The 20575-nt window shown below is 49.5% G+C and overlaps 2 protein-coding genes and 1 long non-coding RNA gene across 3 annotated transcripts; all 3 read left to right on the top strand.

Moving 5' to 3' along the window:
* The first annotated feature begins 333 nt into the window (after positions 1–333).
* On the top strand, positions 334–8335 carry LRRN4 (leucine rich repeat neuronal 4). The gene is made up of 5 exons (XM_068675378.1): positions 334–603; positions 2036–2767; positions 3470–3671; positions 4580–4717; positions 5751–8335. The coding sequence occupies exons 2-5, from the start codon at positions 2080–2082 to the stop codon at positions 7069–7071; spliced, it is 2349 nt and encodes a 782-aa protein (XP_068531479.1). The 5' UTR covers positions 334–603; positions 2036–2079; the 3' UTR covers positions 7072–8335.
* Positions 8336–11183: 2848 nt separating this feature from the next.
* LOC137853239 (uncharacterized) lies at positions 11184–12992 on the top strand. The gene is made up of 2 exons (XR_011094344.1): positions 11184–12137; positions 12638–12992. It is a non-coding gene; the product is annotated as an uncharacterized lncRNA (long non-coding RNA).
* An 883-nt stretch (positions 12993–13875) lies between these two features.
* On the top strand, positions 13876–20565 carry CCT4 (chaperonin containing TCP1 subunit 4). Its single transcript, XM_068675379.1, has 14 exons — positions 13876–14206; positions 14308–14360; positions 14618–14707; positions 15437–15545; positions 16237–16379; positions 17161–17282; positions 17371–17503; positions 17963–18102; positions 18399–18495; positions 18820–18930; positions 19179–19309; positions 19413–19647; positions 20022–20135; positions 20365–20565. Exons 1-14 carry the CDS (start codon positions 14080–14082, stop codon positions 20377–20379), a joined length of 1620 nt encoding a protein of 539 aa, XP_068531480.1. The 5' UTR covers positions 13876–14079; the 3' UTR covers positions 20380–20565.
* Positions 20566–20575: the final 10 nt, after the last annotated feature.

Here is a 20575-nt window from a genome sequence, read left to right as displayed (position 1 = left end):
GAGGGCCCGTCGTGTCAAAAGGCGTTTGTGCTGGGGGACCGTTTCCAGGACTTCCCCCAGGTGCAAGTGTCTCGCAGAGCGACGTAAATACTTTAAGCCTTTTATTGGCGCCTAGAGGTACCAAAGCCCACGTCGGCAGGCAGAGCCTTAGCTCTACAGCATCTTTGTCTGCCAGCAAAACACACGCAGTGACTCCTCTCCCCTCCCGGCCCCTCTCCGCCAGCCAGTGGGAGATGTGCGAGTTGGGATGGGAGACGCGGATCCGCTCCCTCCACGCGCTGCTGGCGGCAGACAGCCGGAGCAGCCCTGCCCGGGGAGCGGTGTTGGGAAACGGAGCCCTCCCGCCCTCCTCCTGCCGGGCCGAGGAGCGGGGAAAGCTGAGCGGAGCCACCCCCTCTCCAGGCAGGGGGAAGCTGCTTGCGGGGGAGCGAGCCTGGAACGAACCTCGCCTGCGCTTGTGGGCAGAGCCGCGAGCAGGGGAAGCCGGGAAGAGTGCAGAGACATTTTACGCTCCTCGGCTGAGTCACCCGAGTGTATAAAACCGGGGCCAGGCACCCGGTGCTGCGCAGAGGGGAGGCACGAGGCAGCAGGACTGCTGGGCAGGTAGGTGCGAGCGGCTGCGGTTTAACTTGGGGACCAAGCGCGAATGTAGGACCGGGATCCAGCAGCGCCACCGCTCCCATCCTCGGGCTGCCATGTGCCATGGAGCGGGGAACCCAGCTCTGCTCCCGCACAGCTCCCGATGCCAAAAAGTACACGGGTGACCAAAATGTACCGGTCCCTACTTCAGAGCTGAGATGGGAGCAATAGGCGATGGCCTGGCAGCTCCTGGCACCACCCAGGGACTGGCAAGCAGCTTTCATGGCCAGGAAGGAGCCTGCCGTGTTTCATACCAGAGGAGGCTCCAGCCGCCCCGTGCAGTGGTAGGTTTTTAGATGAGAAATGATCATTGCAATGCCTGCAAGCATGACAGGCAGCCCAGCAAGTCAGGGGCTAGCTTAGGGCTGTGTTAATGCCTTCCTTACACAGACCTACCTGTACGGCCTTGGGCAAGTCATTTAGGACTTTTTTTTTAATTCTTTTTATGGGTCCTCAGTTTCCTCCTGAGCTTTTAAAATTCTCAGACCCATGCAGGCTCATGTCGTGCTTACGAGTCCCATGGACTTCATGAATTTTTCACAGATGTTTCCCTGTCAAAAATGCCACTTGTTGCCCGCCTCGGAAAGGATGGGGACAAGTGCACGGGGGGCTGCGATGCCCACCCCAACCAACTGGGGTGGAGCTGGGCGTGCCAGAACTGCCCTGGGCTGTTGCTGTTTCAACTCTTGCTAAGGGACAGAAAGCTACTCCTCAGGAGGAAAGGCACTGTCACCTGCACACCCAGCACAGCCCAGCCCAGCCTGGGCTCCTGCATCCTTTAGCTGAGTGCCTGGCAGGTCCCCCCTGCCCCAGGTGCATACGCTTCCTTGGCACCAACACCCTCACAGAGAACGATCCCGTGCCACGGTTACCCCTGGCCCTATTGCCTGGTACCTGCCCCCGGACACCTCTTCCCAGGGAGCAGAGCCAGAGACACACAAGCAGGTGGGAAAGCAAAGCCCCGTAACGCGGCAATATCCCTCTCTCCTGCAGCTCGTGCCCTACCAACTGGTATTTGCCCAGCGGAGCAGCACGCCCCAGGCCAGACTGGTCCTGAGCTACTGCTCTTGATCCTCCACGTTTACCAGAATTTGAATTATCCTAGAAAACCACCAACTATTTATTTTATTAGCTCCCTACTGACTTTGCTTGTTCATCGTGTCAGACTGCATGGAAGATTGCAGGCAAACTTAGGTGAAGATCACACGGTACTGCTGTCCCAAAGGGCTCGAGTTTGCGTAGGCTTAATTAGAGAAATTAATTACCACTTGCACTGTCTGGGTGCACCAGGAAAGCAGTTATAGATGTTTCACTTTCCAACAGCTTGTAGCTGCCTGGGGGAATGTTAATTTAGCTCTTGATGCTGATGTTCTATGTTCCCCTCCCTGAAACACAGCCCGGACAGATCTCGCAGCTAACTGCAAGGCACGTGGCAGGAGGATGCTGTCCCTGCTGCTCACCCTCTCCCTGCTGGTGAGGAGCACAGCGGCAGGCCCGGCGAGCAGAGCGGAGCCCGCGGCATCCAGGGACGTCACCACCTTTTTCCAGCTGGCTCAGGAAGACTCTTGGGAGAACGTCAACTTCACCAGCTTGTCCTGTGAGGATCGGAAGAACAGGACTTGGATCACCCTGCAGCTGACCAGCAGCACCCTGACGACCTTCCCTGCCTGCCTACCAGAGGCTCTGGAGACCCTAGATCTCAGCAACAACCTCCTAGAAGAGGTGAACGGCACGGAGCTAGCAGGCCTGCCGCGGCTGCGTGTCCTCTTGCTGAGGCAAAACCTTCTCCGGGCGGTCAGGTGGGGACCCGAGGCCCTCGGCAGCCTCCTTTTCCTGGACTTAAGCTTTAACAAGCTGTCGTCTGTGCCATCGTGCCACGCTTCCTTCCTGCCCAGCTTGAGATGGCTGTCCCTGGCTGGAAACCCACTGGTGGAAATCCAGCCGCTGGCTTTCTCCTGTTACCCTCAGCTGCAGTTCCTGAACCTCTCCACAACCCTGCTCGGGCAGGACGACCACAGGGGAATCGGGGAGTCTGCTTTTGCCATCAGCACATCTCCCAGCGAGGCTACGAACAGGACTGGGAACACCATCAACGTGCTTGATCTGAGCGGGACCTTTCTGGAGAAAAGTAAGTCGGCAAATCCCTCACTGTAAACACAGGGCCTCGGCCTCATCCGCTCTGGTGTGAGCGTGCCGGGCGCTCTCCAGCCGGTCACGTAGCTGCCGGGGAGCAGCCCTCACGCACAGCGGCCTCCCTGAGGATGGGCAGAGCACCAACAGGGCTCTGCCAGCCCTGAGGTGAGCTTTGGGGAACACAGGGGAGTCCCTTCCCTTTCCAGACAAACTGCTGACATCGCTCACTGTCTGGCCCCACATGTACTCCGCTTGTATCTCTGTGCTGAAGTAGCGCAGAGAGGCGTTTTGTGTCGGCAGCCAGCCAGGGAGCTGCCACACAGCGAGCCCAGCCCTGCCCTGAGCAACTGACACCCGGTTTTTCTGTTTGCCTCCTCTGTCGGCTTCACCCCGTAGCTGAGGTGCTGAGGGAGAGACGCTGAACGCCTTGCCCAGCTGGGGCAGAGCCAACACCTGCCCCCGGTTCTCCTGCACGCTGGTCCAGTGCCTTCCTGGCCTATCCGCAAGGTGTGGAGGCAGCACAGAGGGGTTTTCCCACGTGGATGTGCCCTGATTCCAGTGACCAGCAGTTTAGGAATTCCCCAGGCTTGAGGTTTCACCTCACACAGCTCAGTCTACTTTTATTCTTTTCCCCTCGGCAGGAATCCACAGCAGTGCTCTGTTCCTGCAAAAGGTAAAAATCTCTTTTCTGCTTCAGTTCAACCAGAGTGGACCAAAGACTTGCCCAGCCTCAGAGAGCTTCACCTGACAAAGATGTCCCGACTACGAAGCCTTGATACCGACCTCAGGTCCATGCCTCATCTCAGGGAGCTCAACTGTGACGACTCCCACTCGCTGGGTTTCGTAAGGACAGAGATGTTCGAAAGCACGCCTCGTCTGAGCCGTCTCTCATTTCAGAAGTAAGTTGTTTGTTGTTGGTTTTTTATTAAAAAAAAAAAAAAAAGTTTATCTATCTCTATGGAGGTAAGTAAACTGCAGGCAGAACAGTCAACAAAGAAAAGGATTTGGAGAGCACTTTAGAAAACTTTCTTTATCAGCCCAGATTAGCATATCAGAAAGCAAACACTAGAGCAGTGGCTGTGTTCTAGGAACCAGTTTCAGGAAAATAAAGAAACCGGTTTAACCAAAAAATAAAAAACTGCCTCACTAGATTGCCACGCTGAATTTACACAGCACTTTACAGCACCAATAGACATACCAGCACCAAAAATCATGACCCAAACTCAAAAACCAGAGGAACAACAGTTAAAGTCACAGGCGAAAGAGAGCATCCTCTGAGCACTCAGGCTGCAGGGGTCACACTACCACCCTTTTTCCTGCAGCTCCGTCAGGCTAACAATGCTTCCTCCGGTCATCACCTGACGTAGGAGATGTGAGTGCACGTGGTATGAGAGGTAACTGACAGGAGGGTGGCTGGCACAGGGGAAGTCACGTCATTACAAGCAGACTGAGAAAGAAGCCAGAGAAATGCCAGCACATAAAAGCGCAGCTGACTGCGTGATGGCAGCGACCGTCCTTCCTTTCCAGCTGCCACCTCCAAAGGTGTGACCCACCTCTGGAGCCCCTGGCTGCTCACAGAGCTCCTGTTCGGCGCTGGCAGGCAGCGGCTGCCTCGTGCAAGCCAGAGCTGGGCAGGTGGCAGCCGGAGCTCCACGTGCAGAAAGGTGCTGGTGGTGCTGCCAGCAAGGGGTTCCCGAGGGAACTGGGGACGTTGCTCTGTGTGCCGCGCACACCCGGGTACTAAGCAGGCTCCAGTTCCTGGAAGGTGGCTCAGCACTTGCTAATGACTGTGTTTGTCATCTTGTAGCTGTAACCTGAGTTCCTTTAATCCCTGGAACATCACTTCATCACACAGCATCGTCATCAACTTGCATGGAAATCCCCTGCCGTGTGACTGCAGGCTCTCCTGGTTGCTCTCCAAGCCCGAGAAAGTTGTGCTGCAAAGGTGAGGGAGTTCAAGGAGATAAAGTAATGCTCTTCAGACATAACTCAAATCTGCAAGTTATTTGGGGACCAAAACTCACCATGATCCAAATTTTTCAGACTCCTTGTGTGTTCTTCCCTTCCTCTAGAGGTAAAAATGCAAAATAAAATCTTCTTTGGGGGTAAAAACCATGGGTGAATTATACTTGAAAGCAGACAAATGTGATGGCCATATGTAGGAAAGTAAAGTGGTATTAGCTGTGGATTCTACTCCAGGGTGAGAATAGTTTATTTGCTCTTTTTGTCCATATTTTCTGTACTAACAACATAGAAATAAGCTGGCTAGGTGGCTTTGGTGGGCCAGCCCTGGGAGCAGGACCAGAGGACTTTGCAAGCAGTTTCGCTTATTATTTCCTGCTTGCCCTCGTATTCCCAGAGCCTCGAGCAGCACAGGCAGCGCACAAGGCCCAGGCAAACGGCACCATTTGTCCTGGTTGTTTCCACCCTCCGACAGACTGGCTGCAGTAAGCTGCAGTGACTTTGCCTATGTAGGATCTCCTTTCCTCGGGAAGGGCCACCAAGAAGTTCTGTCACCCACGGTGCCGAAAGCAGGGAGGTAGGGTGTTAAAATCAGATCGCCTCTCATCGGGACAGCCTTAGCATTGGCGTTCTTCACAAAGAGCTGCAGTGGCTGAGCAAAGAAAGAAACTGAGCCCCGTCACTTGAAAGCACACCCCGTGTTAGCACAGCTCCGCCACCTGAGCCAGTTGGCCTTAAGGGTCTTAGGGACCCCGTTACAACTCTACAGGCAGTCCCCTCTTACTGAGGCATTAAAGTCTGCCCAAAGCCAGGCAGCTGCGTTCACAGTGCTGTGGAAGTCTGTCTGCCAAGCACGGGACTATTGTCAGTACAACCTGGCCTCGCTCTAAGTTTCATGTCTTCTTTAATGGGAAGAGTGCTTTTGGACAGCGGGTTGCCAACGCCCATCCAAAAGGCTGACAGGGACCTGTAATGTTCTCGCTGAATTTCTCTGTTCTAACCTGTCCCCTCTGCAGGGCTTCGGACACTTTTTGCAACGTGTCCCAGGGAAACTGGGACAGACCTTCCACTTCTTTTTCACTGCAAGAGCTCTACGATGAATGCCAGGCTGAGAGAAACGTCACGCTGCCCCATTCAAACACACCCTCCACGGGAGACGAAGCTTTCAGCTTTGCCAGCTACAGCAGCACGGCCGCAGCAACGACAGGCTCTGCCCTGCCAACCGAAGACACTCACCCAGGCTCCCTAACTCACAGGAATGCGCCGAGCACAACCGCAGCCAACCCGGCCGAGCTGCTGCTCATTAAAGCCAGCAGTTCCTCCCGGGAGGACGAGGCAGTTTCCGAAGCCGCGAGCCAAGCCCCTTCCCTCGCGCCAGCAACCACCTCCCCCGGTTTTCTCAGAGAGCTGCACAGCCGGACCCCGCAGCGCAGCGCCGTGACTCACGCTCGGACAGAGCAGCCTCAGAGGGAGCTCAGAACAACTCAGGAGGCGTCTCCCCGGCAAGGCCCATCCAGCCGGCCCACCAGCGATTACTCCACCACAGCAAGGGGGCACCCAGACGCCGCTGACCATTTCGTTCACTCCTTTGCTGTGGAAAGAACCCCGCAGCCAGAGCTGCGCCGGCTGAACTCCACGCGGTCCGGCGCTCACTCGGCGTCAGCATCCACCAGGTCGCTGATACACTACGTGGACGACTACGAGTACGAGGAGCAGACGACAGAACCCCCCGTGCCACAGGTGTACACCTCGTGCGACTACAATCCTTGCAGGCACCTTCAGAGACCCTGCAGCGAACTTCAGAGCGTGTCCCGATGTTTGTGCCCCGGCATGTCGAGGGAGGATGAAATCCCGGACCCGCCGAGGCTCCGAGAGGTGTCTGAAGTCACAGACAGCTCTGCACAGGTCCACTGGTGCGCCCCAAACTCAGTTGTCCGTACCTACCAGCTGATGCTTCACGACCAAGGCAACGAGGAGAGACGGCTCGTCCTGGACAATATTTATGCCACAGCGAGGCAGTACACCCTGTACAACCTGCGGCCGTACACCACGTACCACATCTGTGTGACTGCTTCCAACAAAGCGGGGGCAAGCCAGGTGACAAGCCAGGGACTTGCAGGAAACTCCTGCACCAGATTTCAAACGAAGCCCAGCTACAAGTCTGTCTTTGCCGCTCTGTCTGCGGCAAGCGGACTCTTTCTCATTTCCACAATCATTTTGTCAGTTTGTCTGTGCAAGGCACACAAGAAGCCTCGCAGCGAGCAGTACGGTACGCACTTGGTCTCTTACAAGAACCCAGCGTTTGATTACCCCTTAAAACTACAAACCACGAGTTAGCTCAAGGTGATTGCTGTCCACCCGAGCTCACTGTCTCTATCACTCTGGTACATTTTCCTGAGATCCTCAAAATGTCCTTCAGCAAAACTAGGGAACACCAGACTGCATAGCCCCTGTGCTTCCAAAGGAGGAACAAACCCAAAAGTTAGGAAAACAAAAGAGCCTTTGGGTTCTTGTTCATGTGCTAGGCAGCAGCAAACCTGGACACTACCCCTGAAGTTACTTCTATAATCACCTACACCAGCACAGACTTCACGCAGTGAGACGTTGCCTTGCCAGCTGCCGCGAGTACAGCCCAAGCAAAGCAAGAATCGGTAAGGCATCTCACCAAGCAAGACAGATACTGCTTTTATTCACATCTGTGAAGTTGAATTTACCATTTCTCCTAACGTAAGTACATAGGTATTAGTCAAGAAGAGAACATTCCTGGAAGGAACGTGAGAAAGATCTCCTCGGGCTCGGCAGCAAGGTGTTGTGCGCATCCTGCTCCAGCAAACAGCTCTGCCGCCTGCAGCTGCTCAGCTCTAATGCGGATCAGGGAAAGAAGCACAAAAATTAATTGCAAAGGGGAAGAACAAGACACCGCAGGATGATTAAGGCAGGACAATCCTTTTGTTCTTCCACAACAGAGGCTCCAGAGAGCTGCCACAACCCCGAGCCCAGGCAGCGAGCAGGCGGTGAGGAGTTTGCAATGCCGCAGTGCCCCTGAAGCAAGGGGAGCACATCAGCACCTGCTTCACAACTGATTTTCAACATGAGATTATTGCTCGGTTCCATCTGCACATTTAGCAGGCCGACGATTTACCTCATGCAGAGGCAAAGAGCCAAGTAACTAAACCATTTCAGGCGCGTGTTGCTGAGACTTGAAAAATGAAATCCCACCCACTAGCAACAGCAGATATTCATGCAGATGTTTTTCAGGTGTACTTACAGGTACTAACCTCCACTACAAGATGGCAACAGATGCTGAGAATTCAGCAGCATTGAGATCTTTTCCTTTAAAAAAATACAAAATAAATAAATCCAAGAACTGATTTTGTAAGACAAGGTGTTTGTCCTGATCACATATTTCTAACAGTCAGTGTTCAGAGCCCCGTAGGTTTCTGTCTGTTTTGTGCTGCTGTGTAGATGCAATATGTAGAATCCCCCGATCTCAGAGAACGAAGGCTGCTGTATGGTGCAAAAAAGTCTCTGTTCTGTCCATAGTTTTTTAATGCTCCTTGTATTAATGGAAATAAAAGCTACAGACTGGTTCTTTGTTAAAGATCTAGATCTCGGAGCTGTGTTTACTATCTATGTTGCTTAGCTCAAGGAGCAAATTCAACCATTTTGCTGTTCTGGCGCCTTTAGGCATGTAGCTGAGGGACATCTTTATTGGGATACATTTGTGTATCTGATGTCACCAGAGTTTTCATTCTGGATGTGCCGTATGAAGCGGGCGGTGGCATCCTCACCTTTAAGGGCCTGCAACCTTTTTGTGCAAACGGATCCTTTCCCTGCACCAGTGCAGGAAAGGACAGCATTTGGAAAGATGCTCCCTGCATCTTTCCTGCATCTCATTGCTGTGCCTGTCCTCAGCTCCTGCGGCTGGCTGGGCCCCGTGGCTCAGCTTCCAGCAGAAGTGACTTGCAGATGAAGGAAGCAGGATGGTGTCGGCTCTGACGTTGCAAATCTCCTCTATTTGCCTACTCTGGTAGTAAATAACTTTCTTTCTTTGGATGTAGTTTCTCATATTTATTTCAGGTGTTTTTTTCCCCTACTGTCTGGGAGGTCACGTAAACAGGAGCAGATGATACTTTACTTTCATCCCAAGTAAGCAAGAACCTTCGACTCACATTACTCCAAAGTGGGGCAGGGATCACATACGCCCTTGTTTGTAAAACAGAGCTCGAGAAGACCTTGATTGGGGTCTTTGGTGTTACCAGAAACAGAAACAAAGTGCAGCAAAATAAGAGATCTGTGAATAGCTACACGTAAACTCTTGAAGATTCGCTCTAGAGGGGAAGAGCAAACAAACACTGCAGCTGGAAGTAACACAGATTGGTCCCGTTTAGCTGTTAGCCCAAAGCAACAGGATGCATTTATAGTCAGATTTTGGTGTCTTAGCTAGCCTTTATCATGTTACAAAGTGTAATCATGCTTTCCACGAAGCTCACCAGAAGATCCCCAGGTAACAGGATTTGACTGCACTCAGTGACAAGGGGACCCCACAGCTACCCAAAAGCCTAACAGTGCATCTGATCCATCCCGTCAGTGGGGTGAAGGACATGGCAGAGGCTGCCATGGCAGCACCAGCCCCTCCAAAGGACGGCCTGGCACACTGGGGAGCCGCTGCAGGCAGGAGTGCTGGCGCTGCTGCCCCCCACGTGCCTTGCACTGAGATGTGGGAGTGCTCACAAGTTCCTCGTGTGGTCGTAACCGAGCCCAAGTCACTTCTCACAGCTGCTCCCCCGAGCTGTGTGCGCTGATTGCACACCCCTTTTGAAGCCCCACAGAGAGCAAATCACACCCCAACTTCAGAAAAGCCCTACCCGTTGTCCTCACCCAAGCACAGCAGTGTGAGCACATCCTGTGGCTCTCCCAAACGCCTGGCTACCTCTCAGAGCAGCCCAGACATTTTGCAGGCTACTTTCTCACCTTCTCCCCATTTCATAGCCCCGAGAAGGCAACAGCCGACAACTCTGATTGAGCAGACTGCCCTTTGGCTGCACCCCTGGCTGCAGAGCAGTCCCACAGCAGGGACACAGGCGCTTTGTATTCTCTTGTGCTCTTTTAGTCGGGCTTTCCACCTGCTGCCAGTCTCTGTGCTGCTTCACAGGTGGTACCTAGAGCTCCATTTGTTTCAGCATCAAAGATTTGCTCAACATCTGAAGAGCTCTAACAACACACAAGGTAAAGCAGACTCCACGTCCAGCCAAAAAAAGTCTGCAAAATGTCCCCATCAACCCACGCCAGAACCCGTGTCTTTTAAGTAACTGCTGCAGCCCAGGGACGGGCAAAATGGCAATTATTCAAACCTGCAATTTTAGTTTAAACAACTGACAACATTCACAAAGTAAGTATTTGGGTATAATGCATTTCTTGGAAAAGCACTGCCTGTCGCTGCTACTAGACACCAGCATACACTTCTAGAGAAAGTGAATCACCACATTGGCCCTTCTAGACCTTTCACTGCAGCTGCACCTGATTTCACAATTCCACCCTAAAAAGGGAGCAATAATCATGGGGGTAAAGTTTTTTTGAAGCCCATCTTATATCCTGTGTATAATCCTTGTACATAATTGTCCTGTTTATCTCTGTGAAAAGATCATTCAGAGGAAGTACCGTGAGCATTTAAATATGTTTTACAATTTTTTGCGAGCTTTTCTTCCTTAAAAATGCATTCCCAAGAACCTTTCCCCTTCACTTGGCAACGTTTGCTTTCTTTCTAGCAGTCCAAGCAAAGGAAGACCAAAATAGCCAGTAGTGCATGTGGGTGCATCCCCTGGGTGTCGCAGCAGAGGCACGAGCTGTTCCCTCTCCTAGCTCAGCATTTCAAAAATCAGTCACCAAGCCTCACGGAATAAACCAGGGAGCAGAAACTCGCAGGAAAAAGGAGAGGATCCCTGGAAGAGCCTCAATTCAGAAAAAAACTGCTCTCTTCAAGGATCAGACACCATGCAGGCAAAAGCCTTGGTGGTTACAAGGGAACCATGAAGGACATCACCATCTTTAGTGCAACACATGCCGTTTAGAGAAGCAGCCCCCCGGAGTGTTCTCTTGGGTGGCGCAAGGTGGGTGGAGAGCCCCGCGCAGCAGAAGGCACTTCACCCAGATCCACCTCCGCGATGGAGAGGAGAGGGGCCTGCTTCTGAGCGCTAATCTAACTGCCCAGAGTCAAAGCAGCTGAGGGCAGGGTGTTCACTTCACGCTGCTGGCTTTATCGGCCTCATGGTGTAAGGATGCAAGATCAACACCCCACGCTCATTCAGCGAGCGCTGCAGCAGCACAGATGCTCTCCCGCACAGCAGTATCCAAAAAACTCACTCACCTGGAGGGAGAAACGAGGATGGCTCTGAGGGTTCAGGATCTTGCTTGTCAAGAAGCATCTGGTTCGCACTTTACCTGTGAAAGAGAGACATTTATCACATGTGAGAACACGTTTTGTGTTTGTGGAAGCAGATACTCATGAAAGAACATCATGTTTAAACGCCCAGTACTTTTCCTTTTTATCAGCTGTCCGAAGCATACAGAGTTTGTTCTCAAGTCAGGCAGTATATCAAGAGTAAATTCAAATTTTTTAAAAAAGTAGTCAAGCAAGCCAACAAATAACACCATTATTTTTGAAATATACTCAGGAAACAACCCCTTACAGCAAGGCTGGGTTCTGCTGTCATCTAGAGGGAGAGGGTGGAATCATCTCGCTTAGCTGCCACCCCACAGGGAGATACGGGCTCCTTCACCACGGAACTTCAGCCCACACCTCGCAGACCAAGGCTCACTGAAGCTGGCTAGATGACTGTGTGCACCTGCCGACACTCAAAGAAGCTTTTAAAAGACTTTTTCTAACAGTTTTCATGATAATAGCAAGAGGATACACAACACCTTGTCACTGGCATTACCGGACTTTAAAGAAATTGTGGGATTCTCCACAGAAGCAGTAGCATTTATCCCAATATTCCAGCAGGCGATTCCAGAAATTGCCCTTGTTCAGCTCAGTGCTCTCTAGAGGCAGAGGAACCCCTCCAGAGACCTGATAAAGGCCCAGCCAAACGAAAAGCTTCAGCCTGAGCTTGCAGCTGCGAGTTCTACACAGAAAATCGTGTTTCCTTTGTGCCACTGTTCACCCAGCGATTTGTTTTCTGTCGGGGTGCCCATTTGTTTTCAGTTCACTAAGCAGAAGTGACGAGAACTGTCGGCAGGTCCAGCCCCTGTCCCAGACTACTTTCTGGCACTTTGTCCTCATCTCCAATTCCTTTTGTAGCCTTATGGCCAGGAAGCGCTCTGCCAAGCTGACACCGGGAAGGAAAAGAACAAGAAGAGGATTCCTGAGAAAACCCACACTGGAAAATCAGTCTACAAGAACAGTAAGGATTTTTTAAAATATTGTAGATTTTGGAAACTAGATTTTCCTCATGTTACTGGGGAATATCACAATACTCGGTTGGGATCTATTAAGCAACACTTTCATGCTTAAAAATAATAATAAACACTTTTTAAAGAGTACTTTGATAACGTAGCTACCTTTAAAGTACAGTCTTCAATAAGACAGGTCTAAATCCATAGGAGTCCTTATAGCAAATTCTTCACTGGCTTAGCAACGTTTACCCTCGTGTCTCAGCACAAAACCACCAGAAACAGGGGGTTTTCCTGCCTTTCAGTAGCGCAGCACTGTGTTTTGTGCTCCCTAACCCTCGCACGTCAGTGCTGGATGATGTTACCCACTAGCATGTATAAAGAGAAGCTGGCACTTTGTGTAATTCCCAGCATGCTACCACAGTAAGCATTTCTGCAACCCTCTTTAATGGGTGTGCAGCTATTTTCATCTGCTTACAATGGCTCTTTGGGTTTTGTGTTCTTTAAAAAGGTCCACAAGGGAAGTAAAAAACTCGGAAAGGACTAACAAGAAATGGAAAAGGTGCAAGAAGAGCAACAAGTCTTTACAATACACCGCACACTGGATACACCCAGAGCGGGAGAGAACCAAAGCAAACACAAGAAATGAAAGAATTCCAAGGAAAACAGACGTGAACCGTGGTGCTTGGTGCATGGGGCTCCTGGCTGGTGGGAGCAGTGACGGAGCTGTCCCCAGCTCACGGCTGGCACGGTGCTGGTGGCTCCTGCGAGCTCCTACTGGGGCACAGCGCTGAGACACCACCAGCCGCATCCCGCGGGACGAAGCTCAGCCCAGGAGAAAATAAATAAATAAATAAAAATATATATATATATATATATATATAAAATAACCAGGCAATCAGCAGCGGGTAGAGACTTTCTTCTCTGAATGACTGTAACCTACTGCCTGTGCAAAACAGCTTGCGCTTGGAGGGCATTGGTGTGAAACCCATGACACGAGCAGAAGCTGCTCACTCTTACCAGAGCACAGTTAAGTCGTGGCACCTCATAACTTACCCAGGGCTGTTAGGTGAGAGGCTGTCACTGTGTTTTTAGCAGCAATTCGTGGCGGTGCCATCACCTCTGCCCCCAGAGTACGCTGAATGTGGACGTGGTAAACGCAGGGTGCTCTCCCCAGGCAAGGAGCTTTATTTATTATTTTTTTCTCTTTTTTTTTTATAATAACCGTGAGCTGTGGAGCTGCTCGACCCGCAGCCGGGCGGGGGCGCCCCTGGCTGTGGGTGCCCTGAGGCGAGCTCCCCCTCAGGGCGCTGCCCCTCGCACGTCCCCTGCCCGCCCGCTGCGACCGCGGCGTTTCGGCAGCGGGACCCTCTCAGCAGCTGCCCCGTAGCCAAATAAAATAAAAAATAATAATAATAAAATAAAATAAAAGCCGCTCCGTGCCCCAAAACACCGGCTCTGCGACCAAACGAGCCCCGCTCCCCCCCCCCCCTCAGGGGCTGCCTCAGAGCGGGGCCGCGCCCCCCGTACGGCAGCGCCCGCTGCCGGCCGCACTTACGCAAGGCGGGAGGCGGCCGCCCAGGCAGGGCGGGCCCCGCTACGCCATTAGCGTAGCCCGCGCTGGGCGGGAAAGCTCAGCTCGCCGCGAGGCCCCCGCGCGGCTCCTTCTAGAAGCGGCGCTGCCCGCCTGCAGCTGTCCGCGCCGTTCGCCTGCTCCGCGGCAGCAGGCGGCGTGAGGGGCAGCCGCTCGGTGACGTCACGCGGGGAGCCGGCTGCAAGGACCCGGGCGCCTCCTGAGGGTGGCGGCGGCGGCGCCTTCTGGAAGCTTCGTGGCCACCGGGCTCCATCCGCCGCCATCCGCCTCCATCCGCCCCCATCGGGCTCCATCCGCGCCCCATCCGTGCCCGCCCGCTCCCCCCCGCGTCTCCCCGAGCCCCCGGTCGCCCAGCCGCCATGCCGGAGAACGCGGGGCCCAAGGGCCACGGCCACGGCCCGGGCGGCGGGAGCCGGGCCAAGGGCGCGTACCAGGACCGCGACAAACCCGCCCAGATCCGCAGCAGCAACATCGCCGCCGGCAAGGGTGAGGGGGCCGCGGGGGTGCTCCGAGGGGGGCTGGGAGGCGGCTGTGGCGGCCCGGGGCGGCTGCTGACCTGTCCCTGTCCCTGTCTCCTCTCTCTGCAGCCGTCGCGGATGCCATCAGGACGAGCCTCGGACCAAAGGGGATGGATAAAATGGTAACGTGCCCAAATTCTGTGCGTGCTGACGCTGCTGGAGGTGCTGCAGGGCTGATAGAGCACCTGTCCCTCTGCCTTGATGTTCTGTTCCAAGCTTCAAAAATGCTCCTGGTTTTGTGACCAAGTTCTGTTAATTTAGAGAAGTGTCAATCAAACACACGTCCCAGTCTGAGAAATGATGCTGCCAGGAAAGCTGTCGTACAGCAGGCATCACAATAACAGATTCTGGTCGCTAATAAGTGCTGTTTCCCCTTCAGATCCAGGATGCTAAAGGAGATGTGACGATCACTAATGACGGTGCTACTATCCTGAAACAAATGCAGGTTTTGCACCCTGCTGCCAAAATGGTAAGCGGTTCTCCATCACTCAGTGATACCTGCTAGAGCTTTGTTTCCAGGAGAAACGAACGTAGTAGTGTTTCATGTGGATTTGAGGAGCATTACGCAGCAGTGATAGGGCAAGAGATTTTGTGTGGGATGCCTCAGGACAACCTATTGTGATGGTAACGTGTGCTGTAGAATTTCAGGTCCTTATTGCTTATCTCAGACTTCTCATGCATAATCCTTTTCCAATACTTTTTAAGCCATAAAATAGTCTAGCCCACATCTTTTTTAATCTGAGAGAAAAGCTGGTGACATCCCAAACCAGTAGGACAGAAGAGAGTCAGAGAAGAGAATGAATTACATTGTGACCCTACAATGCAGTAGCTTGGTCTTTTGAAGTATTAGATCTAGATTTGACTCTGGCTAAAGATGGAAATGAGCTACCCGGGACCCTTCTAAAGTAAGGGGGAAAGGTTGACCTGTTACGTGGGAGTGACCAGTTCTATGCTTGGGAGAAAAGTTCCTTGACTTCTGTGGTTTGTTTTTGTCGATTGGTTTTTAATGGTTGCTCATCCAGCCATGTAATGGTATGAGAAGTCACTGGCAAGTCAGAAAAGATGAAATTAGTGTGAGATGTGATACTATGGGTAGTTTCAGCAGCACTGAATTCTTGGGTATCTCTGTTTTGGTAACTGTCATAGTTTTCAATTAAGCACCATTACATGCAAGCTTTTGTTGTAATTCACTGTTTAGCTGGTAGAGCTGTCAAAAGCACAGGATATTGAAGCTGGTGATGGCACTACGTCTGTTGTTGTCATCGCTGGAGCTCTTCTGGATGCTTGTTCCAGACTCCTTCAGAAAGGTGAGCGTGTGTATTTAATACAAAAACCTTAGTTATGAAGTAGTTAAGTCCCGTGTTTGGCTGCATGTTTATCGTGAAGCTGAAAGCTGCTGTTAGCAGCTTAAACATGAAAGGTAACTTGAGGTTTCACTCGAGTCCCACCAATGATTAAAATTCTCATTGTTTAGTCTTTGGAGCTGAATATATTACCGTGGAGACAGGAAACAGTGCCTAACTGATGTGATAGATACTGCCTTGTCAAAGCTCACCTAGATTATACTTGTACTTCTCTCATGGACAGAGAAATACCTAAGAAGGGATAATAAAACTTTAAGCTAGTGGTTCTACTGTCTTTTTTCCTACTCAGCAAATGTAGCACTTGCCATCACAAAACTGGGCTTTGAGAATGCCAAGGGAAAACAATATTTTGAGAAAAGTCTTTGCCCTGTCAAACATTGCAGGGAAATGTGCTGTACTTGCCCATGAGGACAAATTCTTAGGAACATAACAGCTTTTTTCCTCAGCTTTAACAATGGACAGTAGTAAGGGGAAGCTACCTACTTATGAGGAACGTATTTTGCTAAAATAATTTATATTTATTCTGATGTTAGTGTCTCTAAATTAATCCCAAATTGCGATGGGAGGTGGGGAAAAAATAGACCATTGGTGTGAAAGTAGGACCAAATATAATCACGTTTTATACAATTCACAGGAATTCACCCCACCATCATTTCTGAGTCATTCCAGAAAGCTTTGGAAAAAGGTATCGAAGTGTTGACCAACATGGCACAGCCCGTTGAACTGAGTGACAGAGAAACCTTACTAAATAGCGCCACTACTTCGCTGAACTCAAAGGTATGGCTGATTCTCAACCTTCGTACCTCCAGGCAGGCTGAGCCATTCAGCTCTTCCCAGTGCTCTGCTGTTCGCTTATTAAGGATCTCCTCATGAATCTACTTGGTTTTGAGACAGCAGCTACCCTCCGTTAGACTGACTTCTCAAAAAGCTGTGGCTGATCAAGATTGAACGGACACACCTAAACTGCATTTCAGTCTGAAATACATAGTAATATTGGCTGCTGAGTCTAAGATACATATGCAGGCTTAGACTGAAAAATGGTAACAGAAAAAACAGATGGGATACTGAGAGCTTTTGCCAGCTTCATGTAGGCAGTTCTTAGTTGTGAGGCAGAGGTTCCTAAAACAGCATCAAAAACTGGAGATGAGTTGTTTGCAAGAACTTTATTCCTGTGATGGCTGGGTGTCAGCTGGTTTTAGAGGGCCAATAGCTCCAAAACAACAATGCACTTGATTCCCTTCCCCAGAATACTCCTTTGCGCTGTAAGGTCTCTACAAATGCATTAGTTTCCATTCTGGCAAACTGATCTGGGACGTTTTCAAAAGGCTTATTTTAAGAGTTGAAGACAAAAATTCAAGTTGTTTTCCGAAGTCCCTAAAAATAGGTTTTTCCCACCAGCATAGCTGTTCTTTCCTGTGAATGAAGTCACTCTGAAGAAGATGACGCGTTACGAAAAGTCAAACTAGTAGGCAATGGCAATATTATCTAGAAATTCCTAGCCACCACTTATCAGTGTTAAATCTCACACTTCTTTATTGTCTGTTGTTAAACCCCTTAGGTTGTGTGTCAGTATTCTAGTTTACTTTCTCCCATGAGTGTGGATGCGGTGATGAAGGTGATCGACCCATCTACAGCTAGCAGTGTGGACCTCAGAGATATTAAAATTGTCAAGAAGTTGGGGTAAGAAGCAGTTTGTGATTAGAGGGTTATGTCTTTATGGAACTTGCTCCCCTAAGTGCTACTCATGGATTGTTTTTATTGTTTCCAGAGGAACAATTGATGATTGTGAGCTGGTTGAAGGACTGGTCCTGACCCAGAAGGTGGCGAATACAGGGGTGACTAGAGTGGAGAAAGCCAAAATTGGCCTAATTCAGTTCTGCCTGTCTGCTCCAAAGACAGATGTAAGTTAAATGTAACTGGAGTGAAACCTCTCGCTGCAGTTCTTTGAAGATGCAAATTTAATAACAAAATATTTTTTAAAGATACTGTGTTGTCAGCTCTATTCTGTGGCTGTAGTGAAGGTCTGCTGGGTAATGCTTATTACTCAGAACTTGTATAAAGAGCTTACGATTGGTATAAACGAAAAACAGTTTAGAAGTCCAACATTTTGTTATTTAAACAATTTCTAATAATATATTTAGGAAGAAATATCTGGGGGCAGCCTGGGCTGGGGGGAATGGCTTGGAATTAGATGGACTCTGAGGTCCCTTCCAACCCAACCCGTTCTGCGATGATTTTATATTTTACTGAAATTGCTTGCTTGCTTTGAATCCCAGGCTGATAATTTAAGCAAACATCAAGATGTTCTGCATTCTTTATCAAGTCAGCAGTGGGTGATGCTTGGTTTTCTTTCTCAATAGATGGACAACCAAATTGTTGTTTCGGATTATGCTCAAATGGACAGAGTACTGCGTGAAGAGAGAGCTTACATTCTCAACTTAGTTAAACAAATTAAGAAGGCTGGATGCAATGTGTTGCTGATTCAGAAATCTATTCTGAGGTATGTCAGTAGCCATTTACAGCTTACTTTGTTCATTTAGGGAACAGCTGGAATTGTTTGGAATATCTGGAAAATGAAAGCTAAACATTAATAGTTGCACTGAGCAGTGTCAGATGGGCTGTGCCGGTGACAGACACATGCGTGGCAGCAGTAGCGTTGTCCGTGTTTTGGATTTAGTAACATCCTCACTTGGTAGTCTGAAGAACTTCAGCATTGCTGCAAAGAAGCATGCAGCTGTCTAGTGCAACCCAGTTATTAAGACAAGCCTGGACTGACTTCTTCCCTCTTGTTTTTAGGGATGCTCTTAGTGACCTAGCCCTACATTTTCTGAACAAAATGAAGATCATGGTGGTTAAAGACATAGAAAGAGAAGACATTGAGTTTATATGTAAGGTAAACTGAGTTATATAAATGTTTATGACGGTAACAGTTGTGTTTAAAGATAACACCAAAACCTGAGTACCTAGCTAATGCCAGTTTCTTATAAGACACACATTTCACACTCTGAATGTGATGTAAGAGCTGAGAAGGTATTTCCCTGAAAGATATTCCTGTTCTGTTGAGTAGTCACACTTCTTTACATCCACCCCTTACTTTTCTAGGGGGTAGTCCCAGCTGCATTTTACTGTAATACACCAGAAGTATGTTACACAGTATGCTTGCTGACTCTGCAGGTCAGATTCTGGATGTATTCTTACTGTTGGTGGTTGTTTTCAGACGATCGGAACTAAGCCTGTTGCTCACATCGACCAGTTTACTCCTGACATGCTGGGGTCTGCTGAGCTGGCAGAGGAAGTCAACTTGAACGGTTCTGGGAAACTAATAAAGGTGGGTGAGTGACAACATGTTAATAGCTTCTTAACATTTGCCAATTCTTTTAATAATAACTACTAACTTGAATGTAATAACTTCAGTACTAAGAAGCCTTTAAAGTACCTACTTCCTGATGAGCCTCTAGCCTGGGAAGATTGTGGTTTTGTTCAGCAGATCTCAGCAGTGTTAAAAAAGATGAAAATACCATTTTTTAAAATTTTGTCCAGTACTCTTTTTAATACTGTAACGTGTCTTTGTTTCAGATCACAGGCTGCACGAACCCTGGAAAAACTGTAACCATTGTGGTACGTGGATCCAACAAACTTGTTCTAGAAGAAGCTGAGCGTTCGATTCATGATGCCCTGTGTGTCATTAGGTGCTTAGTTAAGAAGAGGTAATATCCCCATTTGGTCAGAGTAATCTAGAACAGTAATACAGAGAACTAATTATTTATGGACTTCTGAAACATGAGGTTTGATTTTAATTTCTCTCCTCAGAGCTTTAATTGCAGGAGGTGGAGCACCAGAGATAGAGCTGGCGCTGCGCTTGAACGAGTACGCTCGCACTTTGAGAGGTATGGACTCGTATTGTGTCCGTGCGTATGGAGACGCGCTGGAGGTCATACCATCCACGCTGGCTGAAAACGCGGGCCTCAATCCTATCTCAACGGTGACAGAGCTGAGAAACAGACATGCTCAAGGAGAGAAAACAGCTGGCATTAATGTCAGAAAGGTAATAAGGAATTGTGGATAGAATTCCAGAGGTAAAAAAGAAAAAAAAATAGAAAAAAATCTTGCATTTTAAAAGAAAAATGCTTAACACTGGGACTAAAATGAAGAGAGGATAAGCTTGCGTATTATAACTGGATTCTCGCAGAATTAGTGTTGAAAGAGTATAGCTTGCTTTGTGAACCTACTTTTGAGTGGATACGTCAAGTAGCCACAGAATGCCTCTACAATAATCATTCCTGTTGGGAACCGAAGCGTGCAAGCCCTTGAGTGGTCTAATTTGAAGTGGGATGTTGTTTCCAGGATTCTGTTAAAACTTGCTACAACTTTCTAGTTGTAGGCTCACTTGCCCAAAGTAAAAAGTGCTTGTTCTTGTAGGGTGGCATTTCCAACATCCTGGAGGAGCTGGTAGTCCAGCCACTGCTAGTGTCTGTCAGTGCACTGACTCTTGCCACAGAAACTGTGCGCAGTATTCTAAAGATTGATGATGTGGTGAGTAGTGTTTGCATCGCTTTCTGCTTAATCTTTTTCATAAGCACTAGGATAGTCACTGTAACCTAAATTGATTTAAAGTAATTCTATACAATTTTTAATTTTCTATACAGTTCTACATGATGCTTCTGCCATTTGGCCATCTAATATATATAGTGAGATGCTATAGTGACTAAAAAATAATATATTTGTTACCTATCTTATTTATGTTCTTGTGAACTCTTTGCAGGTGAACACTCGGTAAACTGAATAATGGAAGTTGGGACCGTGTTCCTTCCGTGTAGTCTGAAATGTGGTTTCCTCACCAAAAGCGCCTGTGTGAATTGTCTTAAGAAGTCCACAAAGGCTTACGTACTTTTGTCACATTAATTTAATAAAGTTTCTGATATCAACAAGGAAGTGTTGTTATCAATAAACCTGCAATAGTCTACCTGAGTCTG

The sequence above is a fragment of the Anas acuta genome, chromosome 3, assembly GCF_963932015.1.
Source record: "Anas acuta chromosome 3, bAnaAcu1.1, whole genome shotgun sequence".
NCBI lineage: Eukaryota > Metazoa > Chordata > Aves > Anseriformes > Anatidae > Anas > Anas acuta.
This window is presented reverse-complemented; position numbering and strand designations above follow the sequence as displayed.